Source organism: Phoxinus phoxinus, assembly GCF_949152265.1.
Source record: "Phoxinus phoxinus genome assembly, chromosome: 6".
NCBI classification, from domain to species: domain Eukaryota; kingdom Metazoa; phylum Chordata; class Actinopteri; order Cypriniformes; family Leuciscidae; genus Phoxinus; species Phoxinus phoxinus.
In genome coordinates, this window is record NC_136881.1 from 34375881 (window position 1) to 34401015 (window position 25135).

Genomic DNA, 25135 nt, shown 5'->3' on the forward strand with positions numbered 1-25135 from the left:
TGTGGACCCTTCGGGCGGCCATGGCGGTGTGGACCCTTCGGGCGGCCATGGCGGTGTGGACCCTTCGGGCGGCCATGGCGGTGTGGACCCTTCGGGCGGCCATGGCGGTGTGGACCCTTCGGGCGGCCATGGCGGAGACGACCCCTCGGGTGGCCATGGGAACCGTGTCAGAAGGGCCTCCACGATCCCCTCAGAGGACTTATTGCCCCCCCCCAAAATTTTCTTGGGGAGGTCAGCACTGGAAAGGACCAGCGGCAAAGACGGTTCTGGACTGGACGGGACCAGCGGCGAAGAGGGCTCTGAGCTGACCGGGGCCAGCGGCGAAGGCGGTCCTGGGCTGCATGGGACCAGCGGCGAAGGCGGTCCTGGGCTGGATGGGACCAGCGGCGAAGGCGGCCCTGGGCTGGATGGGACCAGCGGCGAAGGTGGCTCTGGGCTGGACTGGACCAGCGGCGAAGGTGGCTCTGGACTGGACGGAACCAGCGGCGAAGGTGGCTCTGGGCTGGACGGGACCAGCGGCGAAGGCTCTGGGCTGGACGGGACCAGCGGTGCAGGAAGCTCTGGGCTGGACGGGACCAGCGGTGCAGGAAGCTCTGGGCTGGACGGGACCAGCGGTGCAGGAAGCTCTGGGCTGGACGGAACCAGCGGTGCAGGAAGCTCTGGGCTGGACGGGACCAGCGGTGCAGGAAGCTCTGGGCTGGACGGGACCAGCGGTGCAGGAAGCTCTGGGCTGGACGGGACCAGCGGTGCAGGAAGCTCTGGGCTGGACGGAACCAGCGGTGCAGGAAGCTCTGGGCTGGACGGGACCAGCGGTGCAGGAAGCTCTGGAACGTCGTGATGATCAGGCTGAGGAACGGCGTACTGTGGGATGAAGCTCTCCAGACAAATTGAGAGCGCCTCTCTCCAGTCCAGACCGGAGAGATCTGGGAGCTCCCTCGGATCAACGACGTTAGCCCCTATACAATAACAGGCCTTGAGCGTTTCATCATTCAAGGTGCTGGTGATGGCGAGAAGATAAAACTGCGCTGTATATTCAAACAGATCGCGGCTACCCTGAGCCACTGCCGCAATCTGTCCAGCGAGTTCCCAACTCATCTTATGGTCCGTTCTTCCTCCTTTCCTTTTTAGGTCGGTCAATCTGTCAGGTTCTGGGTAGATGATGTAGGAGGCGAACACGAAGATAACAAATCAAAGGGTTTTAATTCCCAATAAGGCAAATACAAGAAAACAAGGAGCGTGTGCACAGAGCACAGACTGAAACACTAACATAAACAAACATAAACATTGACCGACAACTGAAAGGTGAAAGACAGGAACTTAAATACACAGATGATAACGAGTGACGACAGGTGAAGACAATGAAGGATGATTAACTGATAAACTAGACAGGTGATGAAAATGAACTAATGAAAATGATGACAGAGATGAAGAAAACAAACAGAAAGTCCATGATAAACGTGACATTTACATGCATCCAAGCATCCTGCATCAATACTGTACATGTGAGAAATTTCTCGGTTATTTTACTGACAGAGTAGCATCTGTCAGGCAAAACTGCAGTGCTAATTTAAACGTTTTCGTTCCTGTGCTTTCTGCTGTTTTTGAGGATTTTAAGCCAGTTTCGCTTACGCTGCTTTCTGAGGTAGTGCAACACATGAAACCCACCTACTGTCCGTTAGACATTGTCCCATGCAGCCAGGATAGTGAAGGAAGTTTTTAATAGCACCATTGGGTCGAGTTTACTCACTTTAATTAATTCTTGTCTTAGTCTAGGTTGTGTCCCAGCTGCATTTAAACATGCTGTGGTCAGGCCCTACTTAAGAAGCCAAATCTTGACCCTTCAGTGTTAACTAATTTTAGACCAGTTTCTCATCTGCCATTTCTGTCAAAGGTTTTGGAAAAAGTTGTTTTTATACAGTTACAAGCCTTTATGCAGAACAATTCTGTGCTTGAAAAATTTAAATCTGGTTTTAGATACACAGTACTGAGTCTGCACTGCTCAGAGTACATAATGATATGGACCATGCATTCCTCCTCACTCGCCTTGAGCATTGTGTAGGTATTCGAGGTTTGGCACTTCAATGGTTTAGCTCCTATTTAGCAAATAGGAGCTTATCTGTTATGATTGGTGAATGCTCCTCGTCAGCTGCTCCTCTTTCTTGTGGGGTACCCCAGGGTTCAATTCTTGGCCCAATCTTGTTTTCTTTATATATGTTGCCGTTAGGGAGTATTATAGGAAAGCACAACCTGTCCTTTCACTGTTACGCTGATGATTTGCAGCTTTATTTGCCTTTAAAACTGAATGATAGTGTCGCACTAGACTCCCTACTTAGCTGTATTAATGATATTAAGTTGTGGTTGTCACAAAATGTTCTAAATTTAAACAAAGCCAAAACTGAGTGGATCATCTTCGGTAGCCCAAACGGTTCAGTGGTGAGTTTGGGGGCTCTGGGTCCATACCTTAAGCCTGCTGTCTGAAATTTGGGGGTTACTTTTGACTGCAACATGAAATTTGACAAGCAAATCAGCAATGTTGTCAAAATGATTTTTTTCCAGCTTCGTCTTCTAGCTAAAGTTACGCCTTTTCTTAACAGGCTTGATCTAGAAAAGGGGATTCATGCTTTTGTTAGTTCGAGGTTGGATTATTGCAATGCTCTTTATGTTGGTTTAAATTAAAGCTCCATTTCACGACTTCAACTTGTGCAAAATGCTGCTGTTAGGTTTTTAACAAATACATCTAGGCGTGCACACATCACTCCCGTCCTCTAGACTTTACATTGGCTTCCAGTGCAGTTTAGAATAGATTTTAAGATTTGGTTGTTCGTTTTTAAGGCCCTAAATGGCCTGGCCCCGGAGTACTTAACTGAGATTTTAACCATGCGTGAGCACAGCCGGTCGTTTCGGTCTTCAAACCAACTGGTTTTAGAAGTCCCAAGGTCGAAGCGATGGAGTGATCAGGTGTTTGCAGTTGATGCCCCGAGACTCTGGAACAAGTTACCCCCTGATATTCGTACAATTGCAGATTAAACTCTTTTTAGGTCTAAACTCAAAACCCACCTGTTTAGAGTGGCTTTTAATATGCAGTAGTGGTGTGACAATTTCCTTTTTCCTGTTTCTTCTCAACTTTTTCTTTTCTTTTTTGATTTTACTGTTATATGTATTTATTGATGATATGTTGTTTTATTTTATTCTATGATGTGAAGCACTTTGGATACCTGACGGTTGTTGTAAAGCGCTATATAAATAAATGTTGATTGATTGATTGATTGATTGATTGATTGATTGATTGATTGATCCAAGGTAAAAAACTATTGAATTTTATCATGATATACATTGCAGCATCTTCTCTATTCCCGCAGTGTCTAAAGTTGTTCGATCAAGGATTTGGTTTCTCTAAACTCCTTTCTGAGAGCCTACTCTGCTTCTCTAAACTCCTTTCTGAGAGCCTACTCTGCTCTGATTGGTCAGATGGCAGAGTCTATTGTGATTGGTCTATTGCTTACATTGCGTTTCAGAACGGAAACACACATTGCCAAATCTGAATTTCAGCTCTGAAGCCTACCAAGTGCAGGGCTCCAAACTGCGACTAAAATGGTCGCATTTGCGACCAAATATATTTATTTGCGAGTGAAATTTCTGCCAAGGTCGCCATTGGCGACAATACAAATTTACTCCCTTTGATTGTAAAATCTGCATCATACATGCATGTTTTATAACCAGTAGCCTATCGCTTCATTTGTTTTGTTAACGTCATGAAATGAGACGCTTTGTGTGAACTGAGTGAAAGCGCCAAAATATGAACGGGTAAAACGAATGTCACCTTTCGCGTCAGAAAAAAAAATTGTCAAAGCGAAAAATATTGGACTTCTTCAAGCAATCCTCATCTCTGTCAATCACCAGCACGCATGACACACCTATGCTAACAAAAAATATGCGATATTTTAAATGCGTCATTCTGTTCATATGAAAGTTTTTTTTTTTTGCAAAGCCAATCTAGCGCTGACTCCATGACGAGCCAATAATCAGAGTTGTTCCCTGCACCGCACAGCTTAGTTTCTAGATGTAGAAACTAGAATGTTTTGCCGGACTGGACAAAAGCGAAGCGAACTGGGCGAGATGAGACAGAGTGTCTGCGCGCGAGCAATAGTGCGCGAGCAATAGTGCGCGAGAGAGACCGAGGGCCCTATTTTAACGATCTGAAACGCAAGTGTCAAAGCGCAAAGCGCAAGTAACTTTGTGGGCGGATCCCGGCGCTGTTGCTATTTTCCCGGCGGATAAATGACTCTTGCGCCCAGCGCAAATCTAAAAGGGGTTGGTCTGAAGTAGCTTCATTATTCATAGGTGTGGTTTGGGCGTAACGTGACATAAACCAATCAGAGCGTCCTCTCACATTCCCTTTAAGAGCAGACGCGCTTGTTCCACGGCGGATTGCTATTATAACGGCGGATTTGCCAGCGCACGCCAGGAGCAGTTCACAGCCAAAGAGACCGACGTTCTCGTCAGGGCCGTAAAACACAGAGAGAAGTGACAATGGGGATGATGGGAGAAACCCACCCAAATTAGCTTCGGTTAAACAGGCGTATCTTTTTCACATCTTCACGGACACAACCTCCCTCGTGTGTTAATATTTTTCCTTGTAATAATGTATGATTTGCAAAAATGAAAACTGCTGCGTCTGTTTATAATTATTAGAGAATCAAAGTGTATGCGCGTTAACACACTGCATTATGGCCAAGCACGCGCCCTTAAAATACCACATCACTAACGCGCAACGCGCCACTGTCTTTAGACTGTTTTTTTCCTGGTCTGTGGCGCTATTGCTTTCTAAAACTGGAAAATAGCACCAGGGCAGTTTTGCGCCGGAACACGCCTCCTCTTTGCGCTGAACCGCCCCCGCGAGCGCAAGTTCATTCCCTAATTTACCGACGTGCGTCTGTGGAGGGAAAAGTCCGCTGTGCGCGGGTGCAAAATAGGAATGATACATGCGTCGGTGTTCAAAGTCAATTGCGCTGGGTGCAAGATAGGGCCCCGAGTGTGTCTGTGCGCGAGCAATAGTGCGCGAGAGAGACCGAGTGTGTCTGCGCGCGAGCAATAGTGCGCGAGCAATAGTGCGCGAGAGAGACCGAGTGTGTCTGTGCGCGAGCAATAGTAATCTGTGCGCGAGCAATAGTGCGCGAGAGAGACTTCAAATAACAAGAGACCTTTCAAATAACAACTACAGAATTTTATTAACTGACATCGGGATCCCGCTTACATGGCTACCTTCCAAATAAATCAATAATTTGACACAAAATATTGATTTAAAAACGATTGTATTGCTTCCGTGTCCATGACAACGTTCTGTTTTTCATGGCAACTGTGTCTTATCAAGAAATAACAGACTGCATTCTACATTAGAATTTATCCAAGCCATGTAACGTTAATAATAGGTAATAATAATAATAACAGATAATAACAGAAGATAATATCTCTAGTCTATCCTAATAATTATTATATATACAACGTAAATACAATGTATATAAAATATAAATACAATTTAAAATATTAATAAATTATTTATTTTTATTTATTCTGGAGATGCACTGAATTTTGGTGAATAAGAGGACCCATTTTATTTTGATACACATTAGCAGGAGATGTAGCACAATATGAATGTAAAAAGCAGTTATAATTAGCCTATGTGACAAATCAACAAATAATTTTGGCCAAAATCGTGCAGCCCTACTGAGGTATGATCACGAGACACAAAAACATTTTTGTGACTTTTGTTCAAGAGCGGGCAAAGAAATAGCGGGGAAAACGGAGTTCATTACAGGAACTAACCATTTCAAAAAAGACACTGTGAGAAAACACGGGGACAGTAACAAGCATAAAAATGCACGCGATCACATAATCGCGAAGAATGCTCCACAGACTGCACCGTTAGCACGTGCAGTTTCTCGTGCATGCGAGCTGCGGGAATTTATTATTTATTATATAAAAACATTTTTTGGACTGTATATAGTTCATAAGTCGGAAGTGACATTCAGTTCCCAAATAAGCTTCAGTTCCCAGAACATTCACAAGATGAAAATGCTGAGACTGTAAGAAGAGGAGAGACATGCACACAACAGGGTGACTAAAAGTAAATGCATTGTTATGTGGCTCTTAAAAAAATTATTTGGCGCCTGTTTTTTCCCCCTATAGGAGCCAATGGCTCCTTACTTGATTTTTTTGTTTGGAGCCCTGAAGTGGATTTGCTTTCACAGCGCAGAAAACAGTGTATTCTCGACATGTCGACAACACAACATGGGTCAAAGTAGATGTTGAAGACCATAGATTGGCATTATGGAAATATGTTACAAACCTATGTTGGTGCGAGCAGGAAGTAAGACTGGAATTACTGACAACTCGTTGCAGGCGGTTTAGAATCAGTTATTTTGAGAGTTTTTATCTATTTATCGCGAACTTTGATATTTAAAACTTTACAGACAGCTATATTACACACTACGTGAAATGTAATATACGAAAAAGCAAAATAGGGGTACTTTAAAATGTCTTTGATTTTATTTACTTAGTGTTAAACTATATACTGTGTGTGTATTTTGTGGTTGCAGGAGAAAGAGAAACTTTATGTGGAGCTGAAACACATCCTTGCTCGACAGCCTGGTCCCGAGGCAGCGGAAAAACTGCAGGTTTATCAGCGAACTCTCCGGGAGAAGACCAAACAACTGAAGGTGCTTTAAAAAGATAATCTTTTATTGTCTTTTTCCGTTCGTTCTTCATAAAGTTACACAATAGTGTATAATAAAAAAAGAAGTAATTTTACCAATTTAAATAGTTTAATGTAATGCTATTGTTTAAAGCTACACTGTGTAGTTTGAGTTGATTCTTAGCTAAAAACACTTTGTACTTTCAAAATTATAAGTGCTCATTAATGTATAATTACTTCTACCAACTAATAGTATTCTCATAAGCGTAGAATCTGCCATTTATAATACATACGAGCGAGTCGCTCTAATGGAGGAAGCCATGTTGCGCCTCCATCTTGAAAATACATTAGCCAAAGAGGGACATACCTGGAAATTCACGAAATTCGCCTTTCACGTTTTTACACTCAGTGGCACCGTGACGAATGCAAGGGGGAGATTACTCGCGACTGCCGGCAGATTTGGAATAATACGGCCACCGTAGGAGTTAAAACGCCCTCGGAATTGGAGGGGCTAGAAAGTAATATTCAGTTGGCAGTCATATACAATTTCACAGCTAGATGGGAGTAATTCCTACACAGTGTAGCTTTAAATAAAATATTAAATTCAGCTAATTTTGTAATTAAATTAATTTATTAACAGATCATGCCCCCCCCCCCCCCCTTATCTGTGATATGTCAGCTAGATCCTCCTTCCCACTCACTAAAGGGTTTTCTCACATAAATCATTCCTCCCATCATCCTCGTCTCCTTATTCCCCCTCTCACCATCACACAAAATGAATAATTAGTTACTTCACCACTTAATTAAGAGTTCAGGTCCATCTGGAGACCGCGACCACTAATGTCATTTTTAATGAGTCAGTTCGGTTTAAGCTGCCTCGTCCTGTCCTATTAAAAAGGCGAGAAGCAGAGATGAGAGCGGTTAAAAAGTTATGAGCCTCTGCTGAGCCTTAGGTGACCTTATAATATCCATATGGCCTTGATATACGTTGATATTTAAGCTGGGTTTTGATCAGGTTTTGGCCATGTAATGGCTAACATTAGGATCCAGGAAACTGACCCTGGATCTGAAAACGAGGCACACCTCCCTCTGCAATCACGACTATATAGAAAGTGCTCAGTTACGTTCGCCATCTTTTTAAAAAATGGACGTAACAGACTTTAAAGACTCAAAACTCCTTAGCTCGGCAGAAATTCTGAGCTGATCTATTAGAATATCTGCAGTGTGGAGTGTAAAACTCTCTGGCGCCCTTGAACTTAAAAATAACGGCCCGAAGGTAGGCATAGGGGGGTTTGGCTTTCTGATAATTTATTGCCAAGCTTAAAATGAGTTAGGCACCGGAGGCATCACTGGCAAAGCTTTAAATAAACAAAGCTCAGCGTAATTAACATGAGAACAGAAGCCCTACTAATGAGCCAAAGAAAAAAATCATCCCGTTCTTTGTTTTGATTGAAGCATGTCCTGCCGCTCCAGTCCCCATTTAAGAAATTAACATTAATTAACACCGGTCTTTTGACTCTCCATGCTTGTTTGGAAAATGTTTCCAGAGTTTTGTCTTTATAAAATACCCATGCGAGTCAGAATATTATTATACGCTTTATGAAAACCACACAGCAGTTGAAGTGTGTGCCAAAAGTGCAGTTTTCGCTTGAAAGTTGGTTGAACAATGCAATTGTTGGCCCAGTTCAACAACCAAAAAAAATTAAAAATCAATTGTTGCAGAAAAAAACTAAAAACTCTTTTTTATAATTATTTGTATTCAATTTTGTGAATGGAAAACCATTTCAAGTGAAAAACTTTCATTGAACAGAAACATTAACAACAAATCCTTTCCAAATTGTTCACTGCATATATGGGATTCTCTCTCTCTCTCTCTCTCTCTCTCTCTCTCTCTCTCTCTCTCTCTCTCTCTCTCTCTCTCTCTCTCTCTCTCTCTCTCTCTCTCTCTCTCTCTCTCTCTCTCTCTCTCTCTCTCTCTCTCTCTCTCTCTCTCACTTCCTGTCCATCTTCGTCCTCCCGTTCCTTTGATTACTGAGCTCTGGGCTGTCGGGTCACTTGCACTATGTGGGTGGTTTCGAGCACATTGGATGAATGACAATTAGAGCTTGACTGATATGTGCAAAGATTGACGGAGATCAATGAGATGCCGCAGAGGAAATCACTCCATTTTTTTTTTTTTTTTTTGCTCGGAGGGAGAGATGAGGTGAACGCGTGTTAAGCCGAACACATCCTCAGTGATAGATCACAACTGTACAACTAGGACACATTTATAGCAAAGAGGTGCCTACTGAAGGGGAGCGCGGCTTTGGGAAACATTTTAAAGTAATTGACAAATGGGCTCTTAGATGCTTTGCAATATTTAGATGGTGTGCAACATAACTGGAAGCACATATAAAAGCTATTAGCTACTTTTAGTGTTTTATCATGGTTATGGGGTGTTGTTCAGTAATTCATTTCTAGCTATATTAATTACGTCTCCAACGGTGTACTTTTAGATTACTTAGATTACTCTCTTTAAGAAAAAAAAGTATTGCATTACTAAATTACCACAAATTACTTTCCAAATCCAGTTGAACAATATAAGCATTGACATGAAACTGCTAATTTGTCTGTTAACATTTTTATAAATTCTTTAAAATTAATAAAATAAAATTGCATAAATTATTCTCGGACTGACCATTATTTAAAGGGAGTATTTAAAGCGAGAAGGTTACATTAAAAACATACATTTTAACATTAGACGTTAAATTATGATGGTAAATCCACTATTGTTTTATATAGAATTGTTCTAGTCTTATTACAGTATTAAATAATGAAATGACAGCGGTGTTGTTAGGATAGGAATAACGTGGATTACTCAATCATGGTGAATCACTGTGAGAATGTGCTTTCATAATGATAATTGAATTAAAACCAGTAATGTTCAATAAATACTAAAATAAAAACTGGCAATAAACAATAAACGCTATATTGCTTATCACTTGACTATTAGTCTGCAAAGTTAATTAACCTACTAAATGTAGACTTTTTTTTAACCTCTGAATTAAACTAAGAAGCCTAATGATGCCTAATATTAAGTACATTTAACATTTTATTTATCACAGCATTTTTTATTAAATTAAGTACATTTGCCTACTAATTTCTCATTATGTTCTCATTGTCCAGATATACATGTGAAATGTGAAAAATTTGAATATCGTGCAAAAGTTCGTTTATTTCAGTAATTCAACTTAAAAGGTGAAACTAATATATTAAATAGACTCATTACATGCAACGTGAGATATTTCAAGCCTTTATTTGTTATAATTTTGATGATTATGGCTTACAGCTTATGAAAACCCCAAATTCAAAATTAGAATATTGTGAAAAGGTCACAAGCTGTAAGCCATTATCATCAAAAGTATAACTAATAAAGGCTTGAGATATATGTATATATATATATATATTTTTTTTATTCAATTATGCCTAAACTTCAGTACAACAAATTATAATGTGTACAGTTCAATTTCATACAATTACATTATGAACTTTTTCATGCAGTTGACATGAAAAGCAAGCAAGTTTGCAGCAACCATGTGCATTATTACAGAATTTACATGACTTAAAGTCACAGACGTGCGCATGTCAACTATTGTCCAATCAGCTTTTTGATTGCACTGACACAATTTTTTACATGTTTTGAGTTCATCTCCAACCTTTTTTCATTTCTTCTACAGGCCTTAACAGCTGAGCTCAACATGCACGAGTCCCAAGCAGAAGACTACAAGTATGAAATTGAACGTTTGGCACATGAACTCCAGGAAGTCAAGAAAAAATACCTTGCACAGAAACGGAAAGACCAGGAGTACAGGTGAGAAAGAAGGGCGTTAACCCAAAAATGACAATTCTGTCATTTACCCACCCTCATGTTCTTCTAAACCTGTATGACTTTCTGTCTTCTGTGTAACACAGAAGAACAACTTTTTAATGCTTAAAGCGTTAGTTCACCCAAAAATGATCCCATAATTTATTCACCCTCAAGCCATCCTAGGTGTATGTGACTTTCTTCTTTCATCCAAACACAATCGGAGTTATATAAAAAAATCATCCCAGCTTTATAATGGGAGTGAATAGAGCTTTTAGAAGCACCAGAAAGCGCATCCATCCATCATAAAAGTAATCCATACGGCTTCAGGGGGTTAATAAAGCAAAGCGATGAGATTTTGTAAGAAAAATATCCATATTTATAACTTTATAAACTATAATCACTGGCTTCCGGACACAGCCGTACGCGAGTCAAGGTCCGGCAGAATGGTGACCTCACATTTTTGGGTGAACTGCCCCTTTAAAAGCATCAGGCACCGTAAATGAGGATGAGTAAATAATGACAGAATTTATATATATTTGGCTAAACTAAGCATTTAAAAATAGCCGTGTGTCAGGATTTCAGTGTGAGTGCATGTGGATCCAGGTGGAAGACGTTAATCCCAGATCAGCATAAAATGTAACATTATATCCACGGTTTAAGTCAGACCAGCAGAAAGCTCTCATAGTGTTTGTATGTGCATGGTGTCTGTGTATCCGTATATTTCACGGCACTGACAGAAAATGACCTTCAGTATTGCCAACAAGCAGACACGAACGGCAGCCTCTGACACGGATGAAAATGATACCTCAAATAACGGTGAGAAAGGAAAAAGGCATTTGGAGCTGGAGAGAAATCAATGAGCCAGTGAATTGGAAAGATTTCTCTCATTTCGTCTCTGTGTTCTTGGGAGCAAATCGTGACACCGAAAATTATAGAGTGACGCAAAGCCGGGATGTGTTACTCAGAGAAAAACGCTGATTAGTAGGACCCTGTCGGGTTCCACTGCTATTGGCCTTCGATCGGAATGAAATTATGACTAATCGTGTGGTATTTTGGAAGCATGTCTGTTGTTTAACCTGGGGAGTCTTATTTTCTAAAGCACTTGCTTAAGAGACCATTGATTTTATGTATGCAATATGCTAACCACTACGGTTACCCAAATACACAATTATCACAACTACTCAAGGCACATCCAGAACTATTTCAGTTCCCACACACACACACACACACACACACACACACACACGTCCATTCAGAACACACTCTTAGGGTCTCATTCGTGAAACACGAGCAGAGGAAATCTGCATGTAAAGCCATTCTTATGTTAATGGACCGGTACAATTTACATACGAATATTTTTGACAATGATTCAAACACAAATCAGTTCTGCACGTGTTTCATTAATAAGGCAATTACAATGCACATGTTTCTGTCAGAAAAGTAACCATCATAAAATTGGCGGTTATTCCCTGTAAAGCATTGTTAGAATTTCCTGAAGACTTTGGAATATAATGGTTACTTTACTGAAATGTGACCCTGGACTACAAAACCAGTCATATGGGTCAATTTTTTTTTTTAAATTTAGATTTATACATAATCTGAAAGCTGAATAAATAAGCTTTACATTTATCTATAGTTTGTTAGGATAGGACAATATTTGGCCGAGATACAACTATAAAAAATCTAAACATTGAGAAAATCGCCTTTAAAGTTGTCCATTTATGTTCATGATTGTGCTGCATTCACTCACAAAAAAAGTTTTATATATTTACGAAAGGAAATTTACAAAATATCTTCATGGAACATGATCTTTACTTAATATCCTAATGATTTTTGGCATAAAAGAAAAATAGATAATTTTGACCCATACAATGTATTATTGGCTATTGCCACAAATATACCCGTGCGGCTTGTGACTGGTTTTGTGATCCAGATCCAGATTGCATGGATCTGATTGGCCAGTATCTGCCACCTGGTTTTGAAGCACCAACTGCCTTTGTAACACCACAGAATGTTCCACTGCGTGTTAATGATTTGTTGGTGGACCAGTAGGAGTCTTAGGAAAATGCCTGGTTGCCTTTGCGTGGTGTCTTAATAAGAGGAAAATTAAATAGCATCCATCATCTCTTGTGATCTACAATCTCATAACTGAATCCCAGAGAATGACTTGATTTCTAATTGAGATATATAAGCTGAGTTTAATGATTTACTTTTCTCGGATAAAAGTTCTATCAGTCCTCACAGTGGATTTATTCTATGTGTTTGATCCGTCTATTAATCATAGTAATGAAGTAGAAATAGTTACACTACCATTTAAAAAAAAGTTTGGGGTCGGAAAGATGTTTAAATGCTTTTAAAATACGTTTCTTATTCTCACCCAGGCTGCATTTATTCGATCAAAAAATATAATTTATTCATTTTTATAAAAGTTGAATTTTCAGCATCATTACTCCAGTCTTCAGTGTCACATGAGCCTTCAAAAATCATTCCAATATGCCGATTTGCTGCTCAAAAATGTATTTTTATTTTTATTATTCCGATTATTATTTTTGTGGAAATAGTGATCTTTTTTCGGGATTCCGCATTTTTTGTAAACCAGTAGGTTTGGGAAATCTAAACAGAAGACACTATCTATGTGAGCTTTGAATGCGTTTTTAGATATTAAATAAACCTGATACCCTTTTGGCTTCATAAACTTTGTGAAATGCTGATGATGTAATGTGCCATGAGATTTGGCTCATATTTCAGAAGTCTCCCGCTATCCTGTCCAGGAAAACAGTTTGCACATTTATCAGATATAATATTCATAAGGTAATGAAATGCGATTACCATGTCCATTTTACCAAGGTGTCATATAGTTAACATCATTTTCTTGCGATCCGTTTCTCATAAAACCGTCCAACAATATTTACTAAGTTGACTAAGTAGACCAAATATCCTTTTCGGAGCTCATATCTTTTGTCTTGTTTGTAACATATACAGCTTTAAACCGTTTGTCTGGGTCAACTGCAGACATCACTTCCTCCTCTGTTTTTGAATTCTCCTGGCTGCACGTTTAAACATTACACCTAAGCCTTGCTGATGGGCAGTATATTGATTTCCTTTTTTCCCTCTGACATCTCGTGAGCTCAGACCAATGGCTTAATTCTACACAAATCCCACATCAGTGTTTTCACACCAAGCAAAACTACCGGTAGTCGCTCATAAGTAATGGAGAAGGTATTGTTTTCCTCACACCAGAAAGAAGAATGAAGGCATTTAGCTGAAGGACAGAGATATTTAAGGAAAGCAGAGAAAGTGATTTGCAGTCCATTTGAGACAAGACAGCTGAATTGAAGCAGCTCTGTTATTAAAGAAAAGCACCTTGATATGTAACTGAATCTTGGCTACATTGAATTGTAGTGATTGGAGAATGATTGATTGATATTAAGGTTTGAGCAAAATCACCATGTATGTAGTTAAAAACAAGCAAGTGTTACAGAGTGATTGTAGCTTTAAAGTATTTATCTACTTTTTGTTAGTAACTTTTAGTCAATTACTTTTTTCTAGGGTAACCTGACTTTAGTTTAAAGTCGCCATTTTGGGGGCTTTTAGTATGCATATGTTAGCATTATTGTTATCTATAAGCTAGTGTGCTCCAAAACATCACACATTTTGCATTTAGAAGATATAAGCATTCAAAACTTCAGTCTCTTAGTTTCGCCATTATGGATCAATGATTTTTATGATCACTCTGTCAAGTCAAGTCATCTTCATTTATATAGCGTTTTTTAACAATGTAGATTGTTTCAAAGCGGCTTTACAGTGATAAATGGATAATTTAAGGCAACAGAGATTGTTTTGGCTCCACGGCGGTTCTTGAACAAATATATTTTCCAGCTAAAGTTAGTCTTGATTGATTCACTTCCGTCGCAACGATCATTAGCTCTGCACTTCAGCTTTTCTGTCCAATCAAATGGTCTCTTGAATCTGAAGCCCCGCCCCTACATTATATATAGACGCTGAAGCTGCGGCTAAAATCGGTCACTTGTTCACACATTTAGTTTTTTTTTACATGGTTAATGGCACAAAGTGCACTATATAGGGCATGGGGAATGATTCAGACAGTGTAAATATGCTTTCCATCAGGGCGAATGAAGTCTGGTTTCACATTAGTTATCTCTGCTCCGGTCCAGAGACACGATAGCACAGCGGATCATATCCGCGAGTCTGTGCAGACCACAAAACGTAGCGGACCCATTTGAATTCTCCACTGAATGCTGTATTTTAAAGCAATATGGAGGAGATTAGAAGGAGAAATGGTTAAAGATTATGAGGAAACTGCAGCTGTAATATAAACTAAACTAACTAAGCTATTTTAATAAAGGGGAGGAGCTGTTCGATTAAATAAGGGAGGAGATGAGATGAACCGTGGCATCAAGGGTGTGAAAATCTGCTTGCCTAGCTTTTTTAACCTTTCTGGTTAGCACATGTTGCAGCCCTTCCAGTCTACATTCGTAATGGGCAGAAAATCTTTCGTGCTTAACGTAGCAATTATAGCAACATCAATGAATAGATTTAGATGGGTCAAAATGAGTCAATGGATGTAGATGGTTAAAAGGTTGAATAAATAATGCAGGACCTTGGTGTATGTGTAACTGACCAGTGTATTGCCATTAAGCCTAATGCAGTAGGGTTCAAAAGCCTGAGACTGTTAGCAAAAAGAATTAGATCTAATTGACTTTTCACATTTCCGGGTTTCTCAGAAGCGGAAGTCGTCAACCCTCTCACTCACTCGCTCTAAATCACTCGCAAATGCGACCAGATTTCATGCTTGGCGACTAAAAAATGTATTTAATTAGCCAATAGCTAGTACGATTTTACTCGCCTGTGATTGGGTTAGGCACTGTCCCAAATGGCACACCGTATATGCACTTTTGGTCTTGTGGATCGAATCAATTCTTGATCGATTCTTCATCGATTTATTGTCCCAGGCCTACTGGTTACTTGTCTTAGTCTGGCGAGTAAAATAAAAAAATGTACTAGCCAATGGCGACTCGAGCTTCAGTGTGTCCGGTTGGTTGGGCACACTTCTATAGCAGTGAATGAGAGACTACATTAAATATGTGTTTTTTTTGTGTGTGTTCCCAATTGCTCATAGCAAAAGAAAACCGCAATAGTGTTTTCACAACTGTCAAAAAGAGGATAATAATAGAGAGCGATTGCGCGATTCAATTTTGCCGTCACTCCCACAGCCGCTGTATTAGAAACACCCTTACATCAGTGTTAACTAGTTTTTTTTTATGCAAACGTAATATAATACAATGTATAGTGTTATAAATGTAGATACATTTTTTTAACAATGAAAATATAAAAAACTTTGCAGGATTTACGATGCTGACGACTCTTAAAACACATCATCACAGTGAAATTCAACACATTTTCCCCATTGCAAATAATATTATCAGCATAAAAATAGAGTGCAGAGTTGGACTGAAAAATGAACATGGTTTTCTTAGTATTTGGTTTTGCACTCCAGCTGACATGTATAAATTACATCTGACTAGTGACCTAGAAATAGAGCAGAATCTTCAATATATCTTTTTGCTTTGACATCATAACATTACTTTGTTTTAAATTGTACAGAATCTTAAAACGTTCTTTTTATTTACGTTTAAATTGTATTTTGAATCCTAATTTCAAGACTTCAGAACTGACTGTATGTCACTCTTAAAAAGGTTATTTATTGGTGTAAGTCGCGCTATTTTGGTCCAATGGGGGTTTCCAGTAGCACAGGGAAGGAAGCGCGTGTTCTAGTCTCTCCAGCGTTTTAAAGGAATTTTGGTTAAATAAGACACAGGTTCTCATATGCAATTATCTCGTTTTAATCTGACTCCATGAATTAAATAAAAGTTCAATGTGCAATAAGGTTATGTTTACACTTAAATAGTTACAACATGATGTAATGAGAATTTAAACCATTTGTACCCAGTATTTAAATATAAAGTGTTACCTGAGAGAGAGAGAGAAAGAAAGAAAGAGAGAGGGGGGGGGGGGAGAGAGAGAGAGAGAGAGAGAGAGAGAGAGAGAGAGAGAGAGAGAGGGAGAGAGAGAGAGACCCTCTCCACACCAGCTCAGTATCCAAAAAGAAGAGACCCGATAGAGCAAGCACACCTTCCTTTATACTGTTTGCCCAGGTGATATGGGGGATGGGGAAAGCCACCCTCAAATGGCTTTCCCAGTTTTCTCTAAACTTCTATCAACCTTATTACCTTTTATCTATCTGGATATGAGATATCTGTACCACTCACTTTGAGACCTTTCAAATGACACCAAAAACATAAGTTATTGATAAACATTCACATTAAACCATGTTCTTGTGTGAGTTCTTCATTGTTTCTGAGAGGAAGTCAGGCTGTATGGGGGAAGTCGAATGTTAATTAGCTAGCAGGGCCATTTTGTCTCAGACCAGGGCCCCAACCAATACTTTCAGTCTTACAGTTCCCTCCTTGACCCCGTGGGTCACATTCTGATGAACATTTACGGGGTCACAGTAAGACGTTTGTTATTATCCTTGAAGATGTAGCACAAAAATTGTCTTTGCAATGTTGGCATCTGTAGAAGCTCAGTGGGCTGTGTTCACCTGCAGAACACCTGTTCTCATCAGGTGTATAGCTTGAGTCCAGCAGGTGGATGAATGAGTTCAGGTTCTCTTCCTGTAATCCTGTGACGTGAGCAAAGTTCATAGAGTCAATCTGGACCTTTTGTTACTTGTTCAGTTCAGTGTCATTCCTCCATGGAGAAACTTCTGCTTCCCTGGCACCTTCTCCACGATGATGATCTGACCCTTCTTGACCAACCCTGTCACCTCCAGCGGTACGGTGGTCTGGGCAGACCTCAGTGGATGAAGGGGTTCTCCTTCGATCCACACTGCTTTGTATGAGACACCTGAAAAGCATCTAAATGTCGCTTCACGATTGAGCACATATGAACTTACAGTCGTAAGGAAATGCATAGGAACACATAATGCAATCAAGCAAAATCATGTCATGTTCTATGTAAAATACCATGTTCATGTCAGCAAATGTGAGTGGTACATTTGGTCTCATTAATTATCTGATTTTAATTTCCACACCAATAGCATTCCTAGGGTCAAGGAAGGACAAAGGAAGATCCTACAAGCTCTTACCCTGTTTCTAGAAACATTTAAATAAATGTCATTCTAATAAAACAACCAGTGCTGGGTTAAGGAGTGTCAGCTAAATTTTGTTGTAACCAAACATAGAGATTCAATTGAATTGATGTCCAAAAACATTGTTGCAAGTAAATTGGACAATATACAAATGTGCAGAAAACAAAATATGTTTCAGAAATTAAATCAAGATAAGTTTCAGAAATGTTTGTCTGAATTATTCAAAGGAAATTAAAATAAGTTTTAGAACTGTTTTTCTGAATTACTCAAAGAAAATCAAAATTAGTTAAAAAAAAATTCAGCAAGAGGTCGGTGTAAACCAAATAATCAAAGAAATGGTATATGATCATTGGTTTTGTGTGTGAGTGTGAGTTTGAGTGTGTGTGTGTCTGTGACAGAGTGTGTTTTAGTATGTGTGTGTGTATTGATCTGGCTAAGTCACAGTCGATGACAGAGTTGAATTGTAAATTTTGTAATTGATTGAAGTGTTCACACTTCAGATCTAGTTTGTTTTTATAATGTGTCTGTTATTAGAGGCATTGTTGAGAAATCATGGGCCCTATGATTTTCCAACCACACCAATGACAATCAGTTAAACAATTTTGAATTTTGATAGCAGGTCTGCCTCTGCTTTAGAATTTGCATTATCAATTTGTGACTGTAGCCATTCATGTCCATGTGTGTTGCATTAGTTGGCAGTTTGTTGTGAATAGCGTATGCTATTCTCTGTGTCTCTGTTAGACCATGATCACGAGATCACCTCCACCCTGTGTGTGTGAAGCTATCTGGATCTGTTAGTGTGAAGAGGACACATCTTCGTCTGATGTGCAGTGTTTAGCCTGGATAGACTATCTACCCCAGGTGATGATGCTGTGAGGGTATAGTGATGGAGGGGTGTGTTCAGTGTTCATGTCTAGGAGATGGGTGTAATCTAATCTATAACAATTGTGTTGCAAATTTAGTTCCAGTTCTAAACTGGGAGGCCATATTTATTCAGTGATGTATTATTGTGAGTGTGAATGGCCTCTTGAAGTGTCTTTTCACCCATCTCCCGAGGTTATGTTCTAACAATTCCGCTGTCCTGGCTTTGACCCAGGTGGGGTCCGGCCCATCCTGGCGTCCGTCCTTCGAGGAATTTGCAGAAGTAAACCTGAGACATAAAACAGAGGAGAGCGAACCACAGACAGATAATTCCAATATTTCAAAAACATTACATTCAGACGAATGGAATTCTTTTATTTGTTCCATTATCATGTCAATTGCAATTTTAATTCCAGATGTCACATGAAACCGAGTTTCATTGACCACGTCTGAATTGTTGCTGTTGTCTCAGTGTGTTGTGACACCTGAAGCTGCTTTTCCAGTTCAGTCTTCAGTCCGCTGCATGTGCAATGCGTTCACACATTTTAGTTAGTGCAGATATTTTTTCACACCCTCCTCGTAAATTTACTTCTCTTGATAAATTCGATTTTAGTTGTTGCACAATTTTGTTTGCTATTAACTGTGCCACACAATTCTAGCCGTGTACCCGTCCCTTTTTGGCACTGGGTAGCACACAAATGAAATTCAATTTTAGTGACGAAAGTCACCCTTCTCCAATTATTATCCTGCTCGGCGAGTGTAATATAATGTTTATTATAATTCCAGTTATAATATAATTATATTCTTTAATAATACAAGTAAAATTCTATTGTTTTCAGTCTCTGAAGAGTCTCTGGAACAATTTAATGCATGGTCAAATCTCTACTTGTTCTCATGTCAATACATTTGAATATGAAAATGCTTCTGGCTCAGGACTGATAAGATGTACATTGGCTGTTTCTCTTTGCTAGGTTTCAAATATCTTTTCTTCTCATTTAGTCTTTTTAAATGGCCATTTTAACGTTTGATTCTTCTATTTACTCTTACTTTATATTTTTCCGTTTATAGACAAGGAAACTATATCGCTTTGCAGTCCTTCTCCTAAGGATGCACGACACAATCTCGCCAGTCTGATTCTCAAAACAGAGGTAATTGGCTAAATATCTGAGATTTGCCGTATTCACACGTACAAAATAACAGACACTTACATAGCCCCCTTGAATGCCACCTCAGGAACTTAATCAAATTGTTTCACTTTAGTAGAGGTCATGATCACCATAAAAAGACGTTAGTCGATCAACTTACTTTTCTTAATATGGCTTTGGTTTAATCAAGCCCGTGGTATAACCACGTACACGTATCTAAAGGAACATTTAAATGAGAACAGAGGTTATGGAACACACCCGAATCCAGGTTGATCAAAAAGCATTCGCTGATTCTGGACGGAAATAACTCGCTCCCCTCATTCAAGTACACTTGAATCTGATATCAGTCACTAATGTCTGGCGCAAACTTGTGGAAATATACAAATCCGTTAATCTATTTTGGAAAAAACAAATCTCAGAGTAATTCAGAATACATTTAAACATAACAATATTTAGTTTTCTGAAGCCTTAAATATCATTTAGCATTAGCCTTAATGCAGCATGGCTTTAGCATTTAGCGTAGCTTTGAGCGTTTTGAAAACAGCATGCCAATAGCATTTAGTATTAACCATTAATATTTGAGTTGTAGTCTGTACATCATATCATCCTGTTTTCCCAAAATTTTCTTTCCATAAACAATGCATCGATCTGCCTTTTTATTGATAAAATCACGTGTTTTCCGATTGTTTCTCTTTTTATATTTCAAATGCCTATTCTTTAATTTTTTTTGTCTCTTTGAGGACTACGTGAAAGGCAAAATTACCATTTTAATGTTTAATTATTCTCTTTTGACTCTTTAATATTATTTTACCCGCTTAGATTAGGAAACTATGTCGCTTTGAGGTCCTTACCCAGTAGGTCTCCGGCACAAGCGTTCAGTCCTGAAGATCAGGAGCAGAGGCAAATGGCTACATATCTAGGATTTTGCCGTAATCCCTACATGCAAAAATCAAAGATACATTCAGTAGCCCTCAAGGATGCCCTTCAGGAACTTAATTCAACGGTTTTACTTTAGTAGGTTTTGGCCACCATTAAAGACGCCAGTAGATTAACTTTACTTCTTCTTTAATGGCTTTGGATTGGCCAAGCCCGTGATGGTTCACGTGCACTTACTTACAGTAACATTAAATTAGAACAGAAGTCATCGGAAGCATCCAAGCTAGATTAATCGACCAGCCTCTAACTGGCCCTAGTCGGACATACTCATCCTCCCACCCAAGCAGCCTGCAAACTTCCTGATATCAGTTTTTAGCCGTCGCTAAACTCTGAAGCAGCCTTGTGGTAACATACGAATCCGTCAATCTTATTTGGGAAAAACAATCTCGGAGTCATTTAGAATTAATTCAAACGTCATAAATTTCGTTCAAGATTCAGAGTTACTGAACCCTAATGCGCGACGTTCTCTGGAACTTTGAATATGAGTATTTTGTTGTTTCAGGATTAATAAGATGCGCGTTTGCTGTTTTTGATTTTCAAATTCATTGTGAATCACACTAAAACCACAATTCTATGCTCCCCCGCATGGAGTTTCTCTTTCCACCGAGGAAACAAACAAATTCAACATAGATACACGTGTTTAATTCAGTTCAACACAGGACACATGGCCTAGAGAAATATCTACAGCCTTTACCTAAGTGTTCCAAGTACATTTACAGTAAAGCAATCCTGTGTTTAAAAAATAAACTTAAATTTAGCCTCTGTAGACATTGTTTGTACAAACGACTAAATTGTGTTCTATGAGCATAATGTGTTCATACAATTTCAAATTGGAAAATTAACATAATTATTGCATGCTTTTTAATCTCATATGTGTTAAAGTTCAAGCTTTCAAATGTATAGTGTTTGTCAAGATTAGTTTAGGTTCAGTATGGGATATTAATGCTTTCAATGTAGTTTTGGGCCTACCGGTGGGCCGGCGGCACAAAGGGTTAAGCGTTTGGAAGCAGCATGGACATATTTAGCTTAGCCTAAAACTGATTTTTAGCCTGTAAATCATGTCATCCTATTTTTTTCCAAACTTCTGTGCTTTTCATAAACAATTCATCGACCTGCCTTTTTATTTATAAAATCACACGTTTTTCGATCGTTTACAAACTTAGATTTTTCTTTCTGTTGTTTGCTCACTCTCTTTATGCGTTGCTGGTTTGTTTTAACAAGCCAAAGCAACAATGGTAAAAACATGCGGCTGATTTTAAAACTTTAGGCTTTATTTTTTCAGTTCTTCGTCGAGTTATTCATTATTTGGAAGATGTTATTCCAATTTTAGGTTTCGTTTCTTGTTGCTTAGGCAAACAAGGAGATCTTTCAAATCTCTACAAATGTTTTCATTCTTCATCTGCGCTGCCGCTGCTAATCTAATCACGTCCTCACACGTGTTTCTAGACAAAGAGCCTTCCGACCCGTAAATGCAAACATTTTCTCAATACTTCTAAAAAGTTAGAAAAGGTTGACTTACCCCAGCGGCGGAAGAAAGAGAAGATGTTCAAACCTCTGTGTTGATTTTAGATTCCATTTTTTTGCTGGAAAGATCTTTTTTCGCGGCTCGCGTTGTGCTTCGCGATCACGTCGGGGTCACCAATTTGTAAGTCGCGCTATTTTGGTCCAATGGGGGTTTCCAGTAGCACAGGGAAGGAAGCGCGTGTTCTAGTCTCTCCAGCGTTTTAAAGGAATTTTGGTTAAATAAGACACAGGTTCTCATATGCAATTATCTCGTTTTAATCTGACTCCATGAATTAAATAAAAGTTCAATGTGCAATAAGGTTATGTTTACACTTAAATAGTTACAACATGATGTAATGAGAATTTAAACCATTTGTACCCAGTATTTAAATATAAAGTGTTACCTGAGAGAGAGAGAGAAAGAAAGAAAGATAGAGGGGGGGGGGGGAGAGAGAGAGAGAGAGAGAGAGAGAGAGAGAGAGAGAGAGAGAGAGAGAGAGAGAGAGAGAGAGGGAGAGAGAGAGAGACCCTCTCCACACCAGCTCAGTATCCAAAAAGAAGAGACCCGATAGAGCAAGCACACCTTCCTTTATACTGTTTGCCCAGGTGATATGGGGGATGGGGAAAGCCACCCTCAAATGGCTTTCCCAGTTTTCTCTAAACTTCTATCAACCTTATTACCTTTTATCTATCTGGATATGAGATATCTGTACCACTCACTTTGAGACCTTTCAAATGACACCAAAAACATAAGTTATTGATAAACATTCACATTAAACCATGTTCTTGTGTGAGTTCTTCATTGTTTCTGAGAGGAAGTCAGGCTGTATGGGGGAAGTCGAATGTTAATTAGCTAGCAGGGCCATTTTGTCTCAGACCAGGGCCCCAACCAATACTTTCAGTCTTACAGTATCAATGGTTCCATGTAGAACCTTTAGCATCCATTGAATATTTCCATTGCACAAAACGTTCTTTAGAGCGAAAAACGGTTCTTTAGATTATTTAGATTATTTAAATGTTCTTTACACCAAGAAAAAGGTTCTTTGGGGAACCAAAAATTGTTCTTCTATAGTACCGCTGCAAATGAACCTTTATTGAGTGTATGTGATGGGGTAAAGTTCTGTTCAGTACCATAAGGACATGATATGAATGGTGTTGCATTGGAAAAATATCCTCTGAAGCATGCGTTTACACATTTATATGTTTAGGTTTTGGGGGATTTGGTGAAAAACAATCTAAACTCCAGCACATATGTTGTGAATGACATTTCAAAGAATCGACAATGACATTATGAAGTAAATGAATCACACTCCCTTTGTTCCTAATAGCAGTCTCTTGCTGATCAAAAGCCTGGCGCTGTGTAATTTTGCTCCTAATGTTAATGGCTGCATGGTTGATTTCAAGAGCAAATGAAATTCCCCTAATTAATTTTAGATTATAAAAAATAAATAAATAAATAGTTGCCCCAGCCTTTTCTCCTCTATCAAATAATCTGTCAGCACAGAGCAGAAGCTAAAGCTTCTATATTTTTGTTTTGATGGGTTCAAGTGTGTTTACTGCTCTGTATTCTTTCTTGTCCTGTTGGGTTTTATTCTCCATCTTTCACTTAAAGGCTTTTATGCTTCATGCTATTGTTTTCCATTAAGTTTCTTTTGTCTCCCTCTTTTTTTTTCATTTTCTCCCCTTCGCTTTTCAGATGTGCTCACAGACCATTTAAAACTTAATCTCGACCAACCCTTTCTGTTCTCTCTGCTTGTGTGCTTCAGCTCCACTGAGGTGTGGTAACTGGCTCCATCTGCTCCAAAACTCCGGAAGCCATTTTGGCTCGCTCGGGACATTTGGATTAACTGCTTTAACCGCACGATATTACTGGTTTTTTATACATCTTGGGAAACACGAAGGCTTGGCGAGCTTGTGCCATGTCAGGATTGAGCTAGCCACTCACAGACATGAATGATATACAAACCTACTCTAATAGCATCCTGAGGTGTCTCTGAAAAAACAGCTAGTATCTTCCATTCGTCTGTATTTTGAAGAAGGGTTTCAGCATCTGATGTGCAGGCATCTTTTTTCATTGCATAGATGACTTTATCAAATTGATGCCTTCACAGTGGACCAATGTAGGTCATCTAGTCCAGAGGAGAGCTGCTCCCTCGAATGAGCCTGGTTTCTCCCAAGGTATTTTTTCTCCATTTCTGTCAACTGATGGAATCTGGGTTCCTTGCCTCTGTCACCTTTGTCTTGCTTAGTTGCGAGCACTTGATATTCAGCAATATTATTGACTTGACTGCACTAACGCTATCAGATGAGAACAATACTTGAACTAAATTGAGCCACATAATGACACTATTGTCTTCTCCCTTGTAGCTGAATCCATTTTTGGAACATTTGGAACTGATGAAGTTTGCAACATCGACACTGTTATTGAACTGAATTTAATCAGCATTGAACTGGCTCAAGCTGAATAGTGACACTATTGTCTTCAGTAGAGCTGCTTATAGCTGAATTGAACTTGTTTCATAATGAATGAACTTTACACAGTTATTGAACTGAATTGAGTCAAGACTGAACTGAATTGAGCTGAATAATAACACTATTATCTTGCTACAGCTGCTTTACAGCAGAACTTGAGTTTGTCTCATATTTTATGTTTGCATCATTAATTCTGTTACTTTCCTTTTTATTACTACGAAGATGCTTGAAACTATTTCTATTGTATAACAAAAAATGAAGGTGACTTGACTTGACCAATGCATCACATGCTCAGAACAGAAGTTGAAAGCGTAATTTCATTGGGTAACACTTTACAATAAGGTTTGTTAGTTAATGTATTAACTAACATGATGAGCAATACATTTGTCACAGTATTTATTAATCGTTGTTAATGTTAGTTAATACAATTATAACGGTTCATTGTTTGTTCATGTTAGTTCACAGTGCATTAACTAATGTTAACAAATACAACCTTTGATTTCAATAAC

The 25135-nt window shown here is 39.1% G+C and overlaps 1 protein-coding gene across 1 annotated transcript in view; it reads left to right on the plus strand.

Moving 5' to 3' along the window:
• cfap58 (cilia and flagella associated protein 58) overlaps positions 1 to 25135 on the plus strand; it is a 124798-nt gene that overhangs the window by 88534 nt on the left and 11129 nt on the right. The window contains exons 16-17 of the mRNA XM_079617086.1: positions 6597 to 6716; positions 10408 to 10541. Of these exons, the coding sequence (XP_079473212.1) occupies positions 6597 to 6716; positions 10408 to 10541 (254 nt within the window). The remainder of the gene's footprint in view (positions 1 to 6596; positions 6717 to 10407; positions 10542 to 25135) is intronic.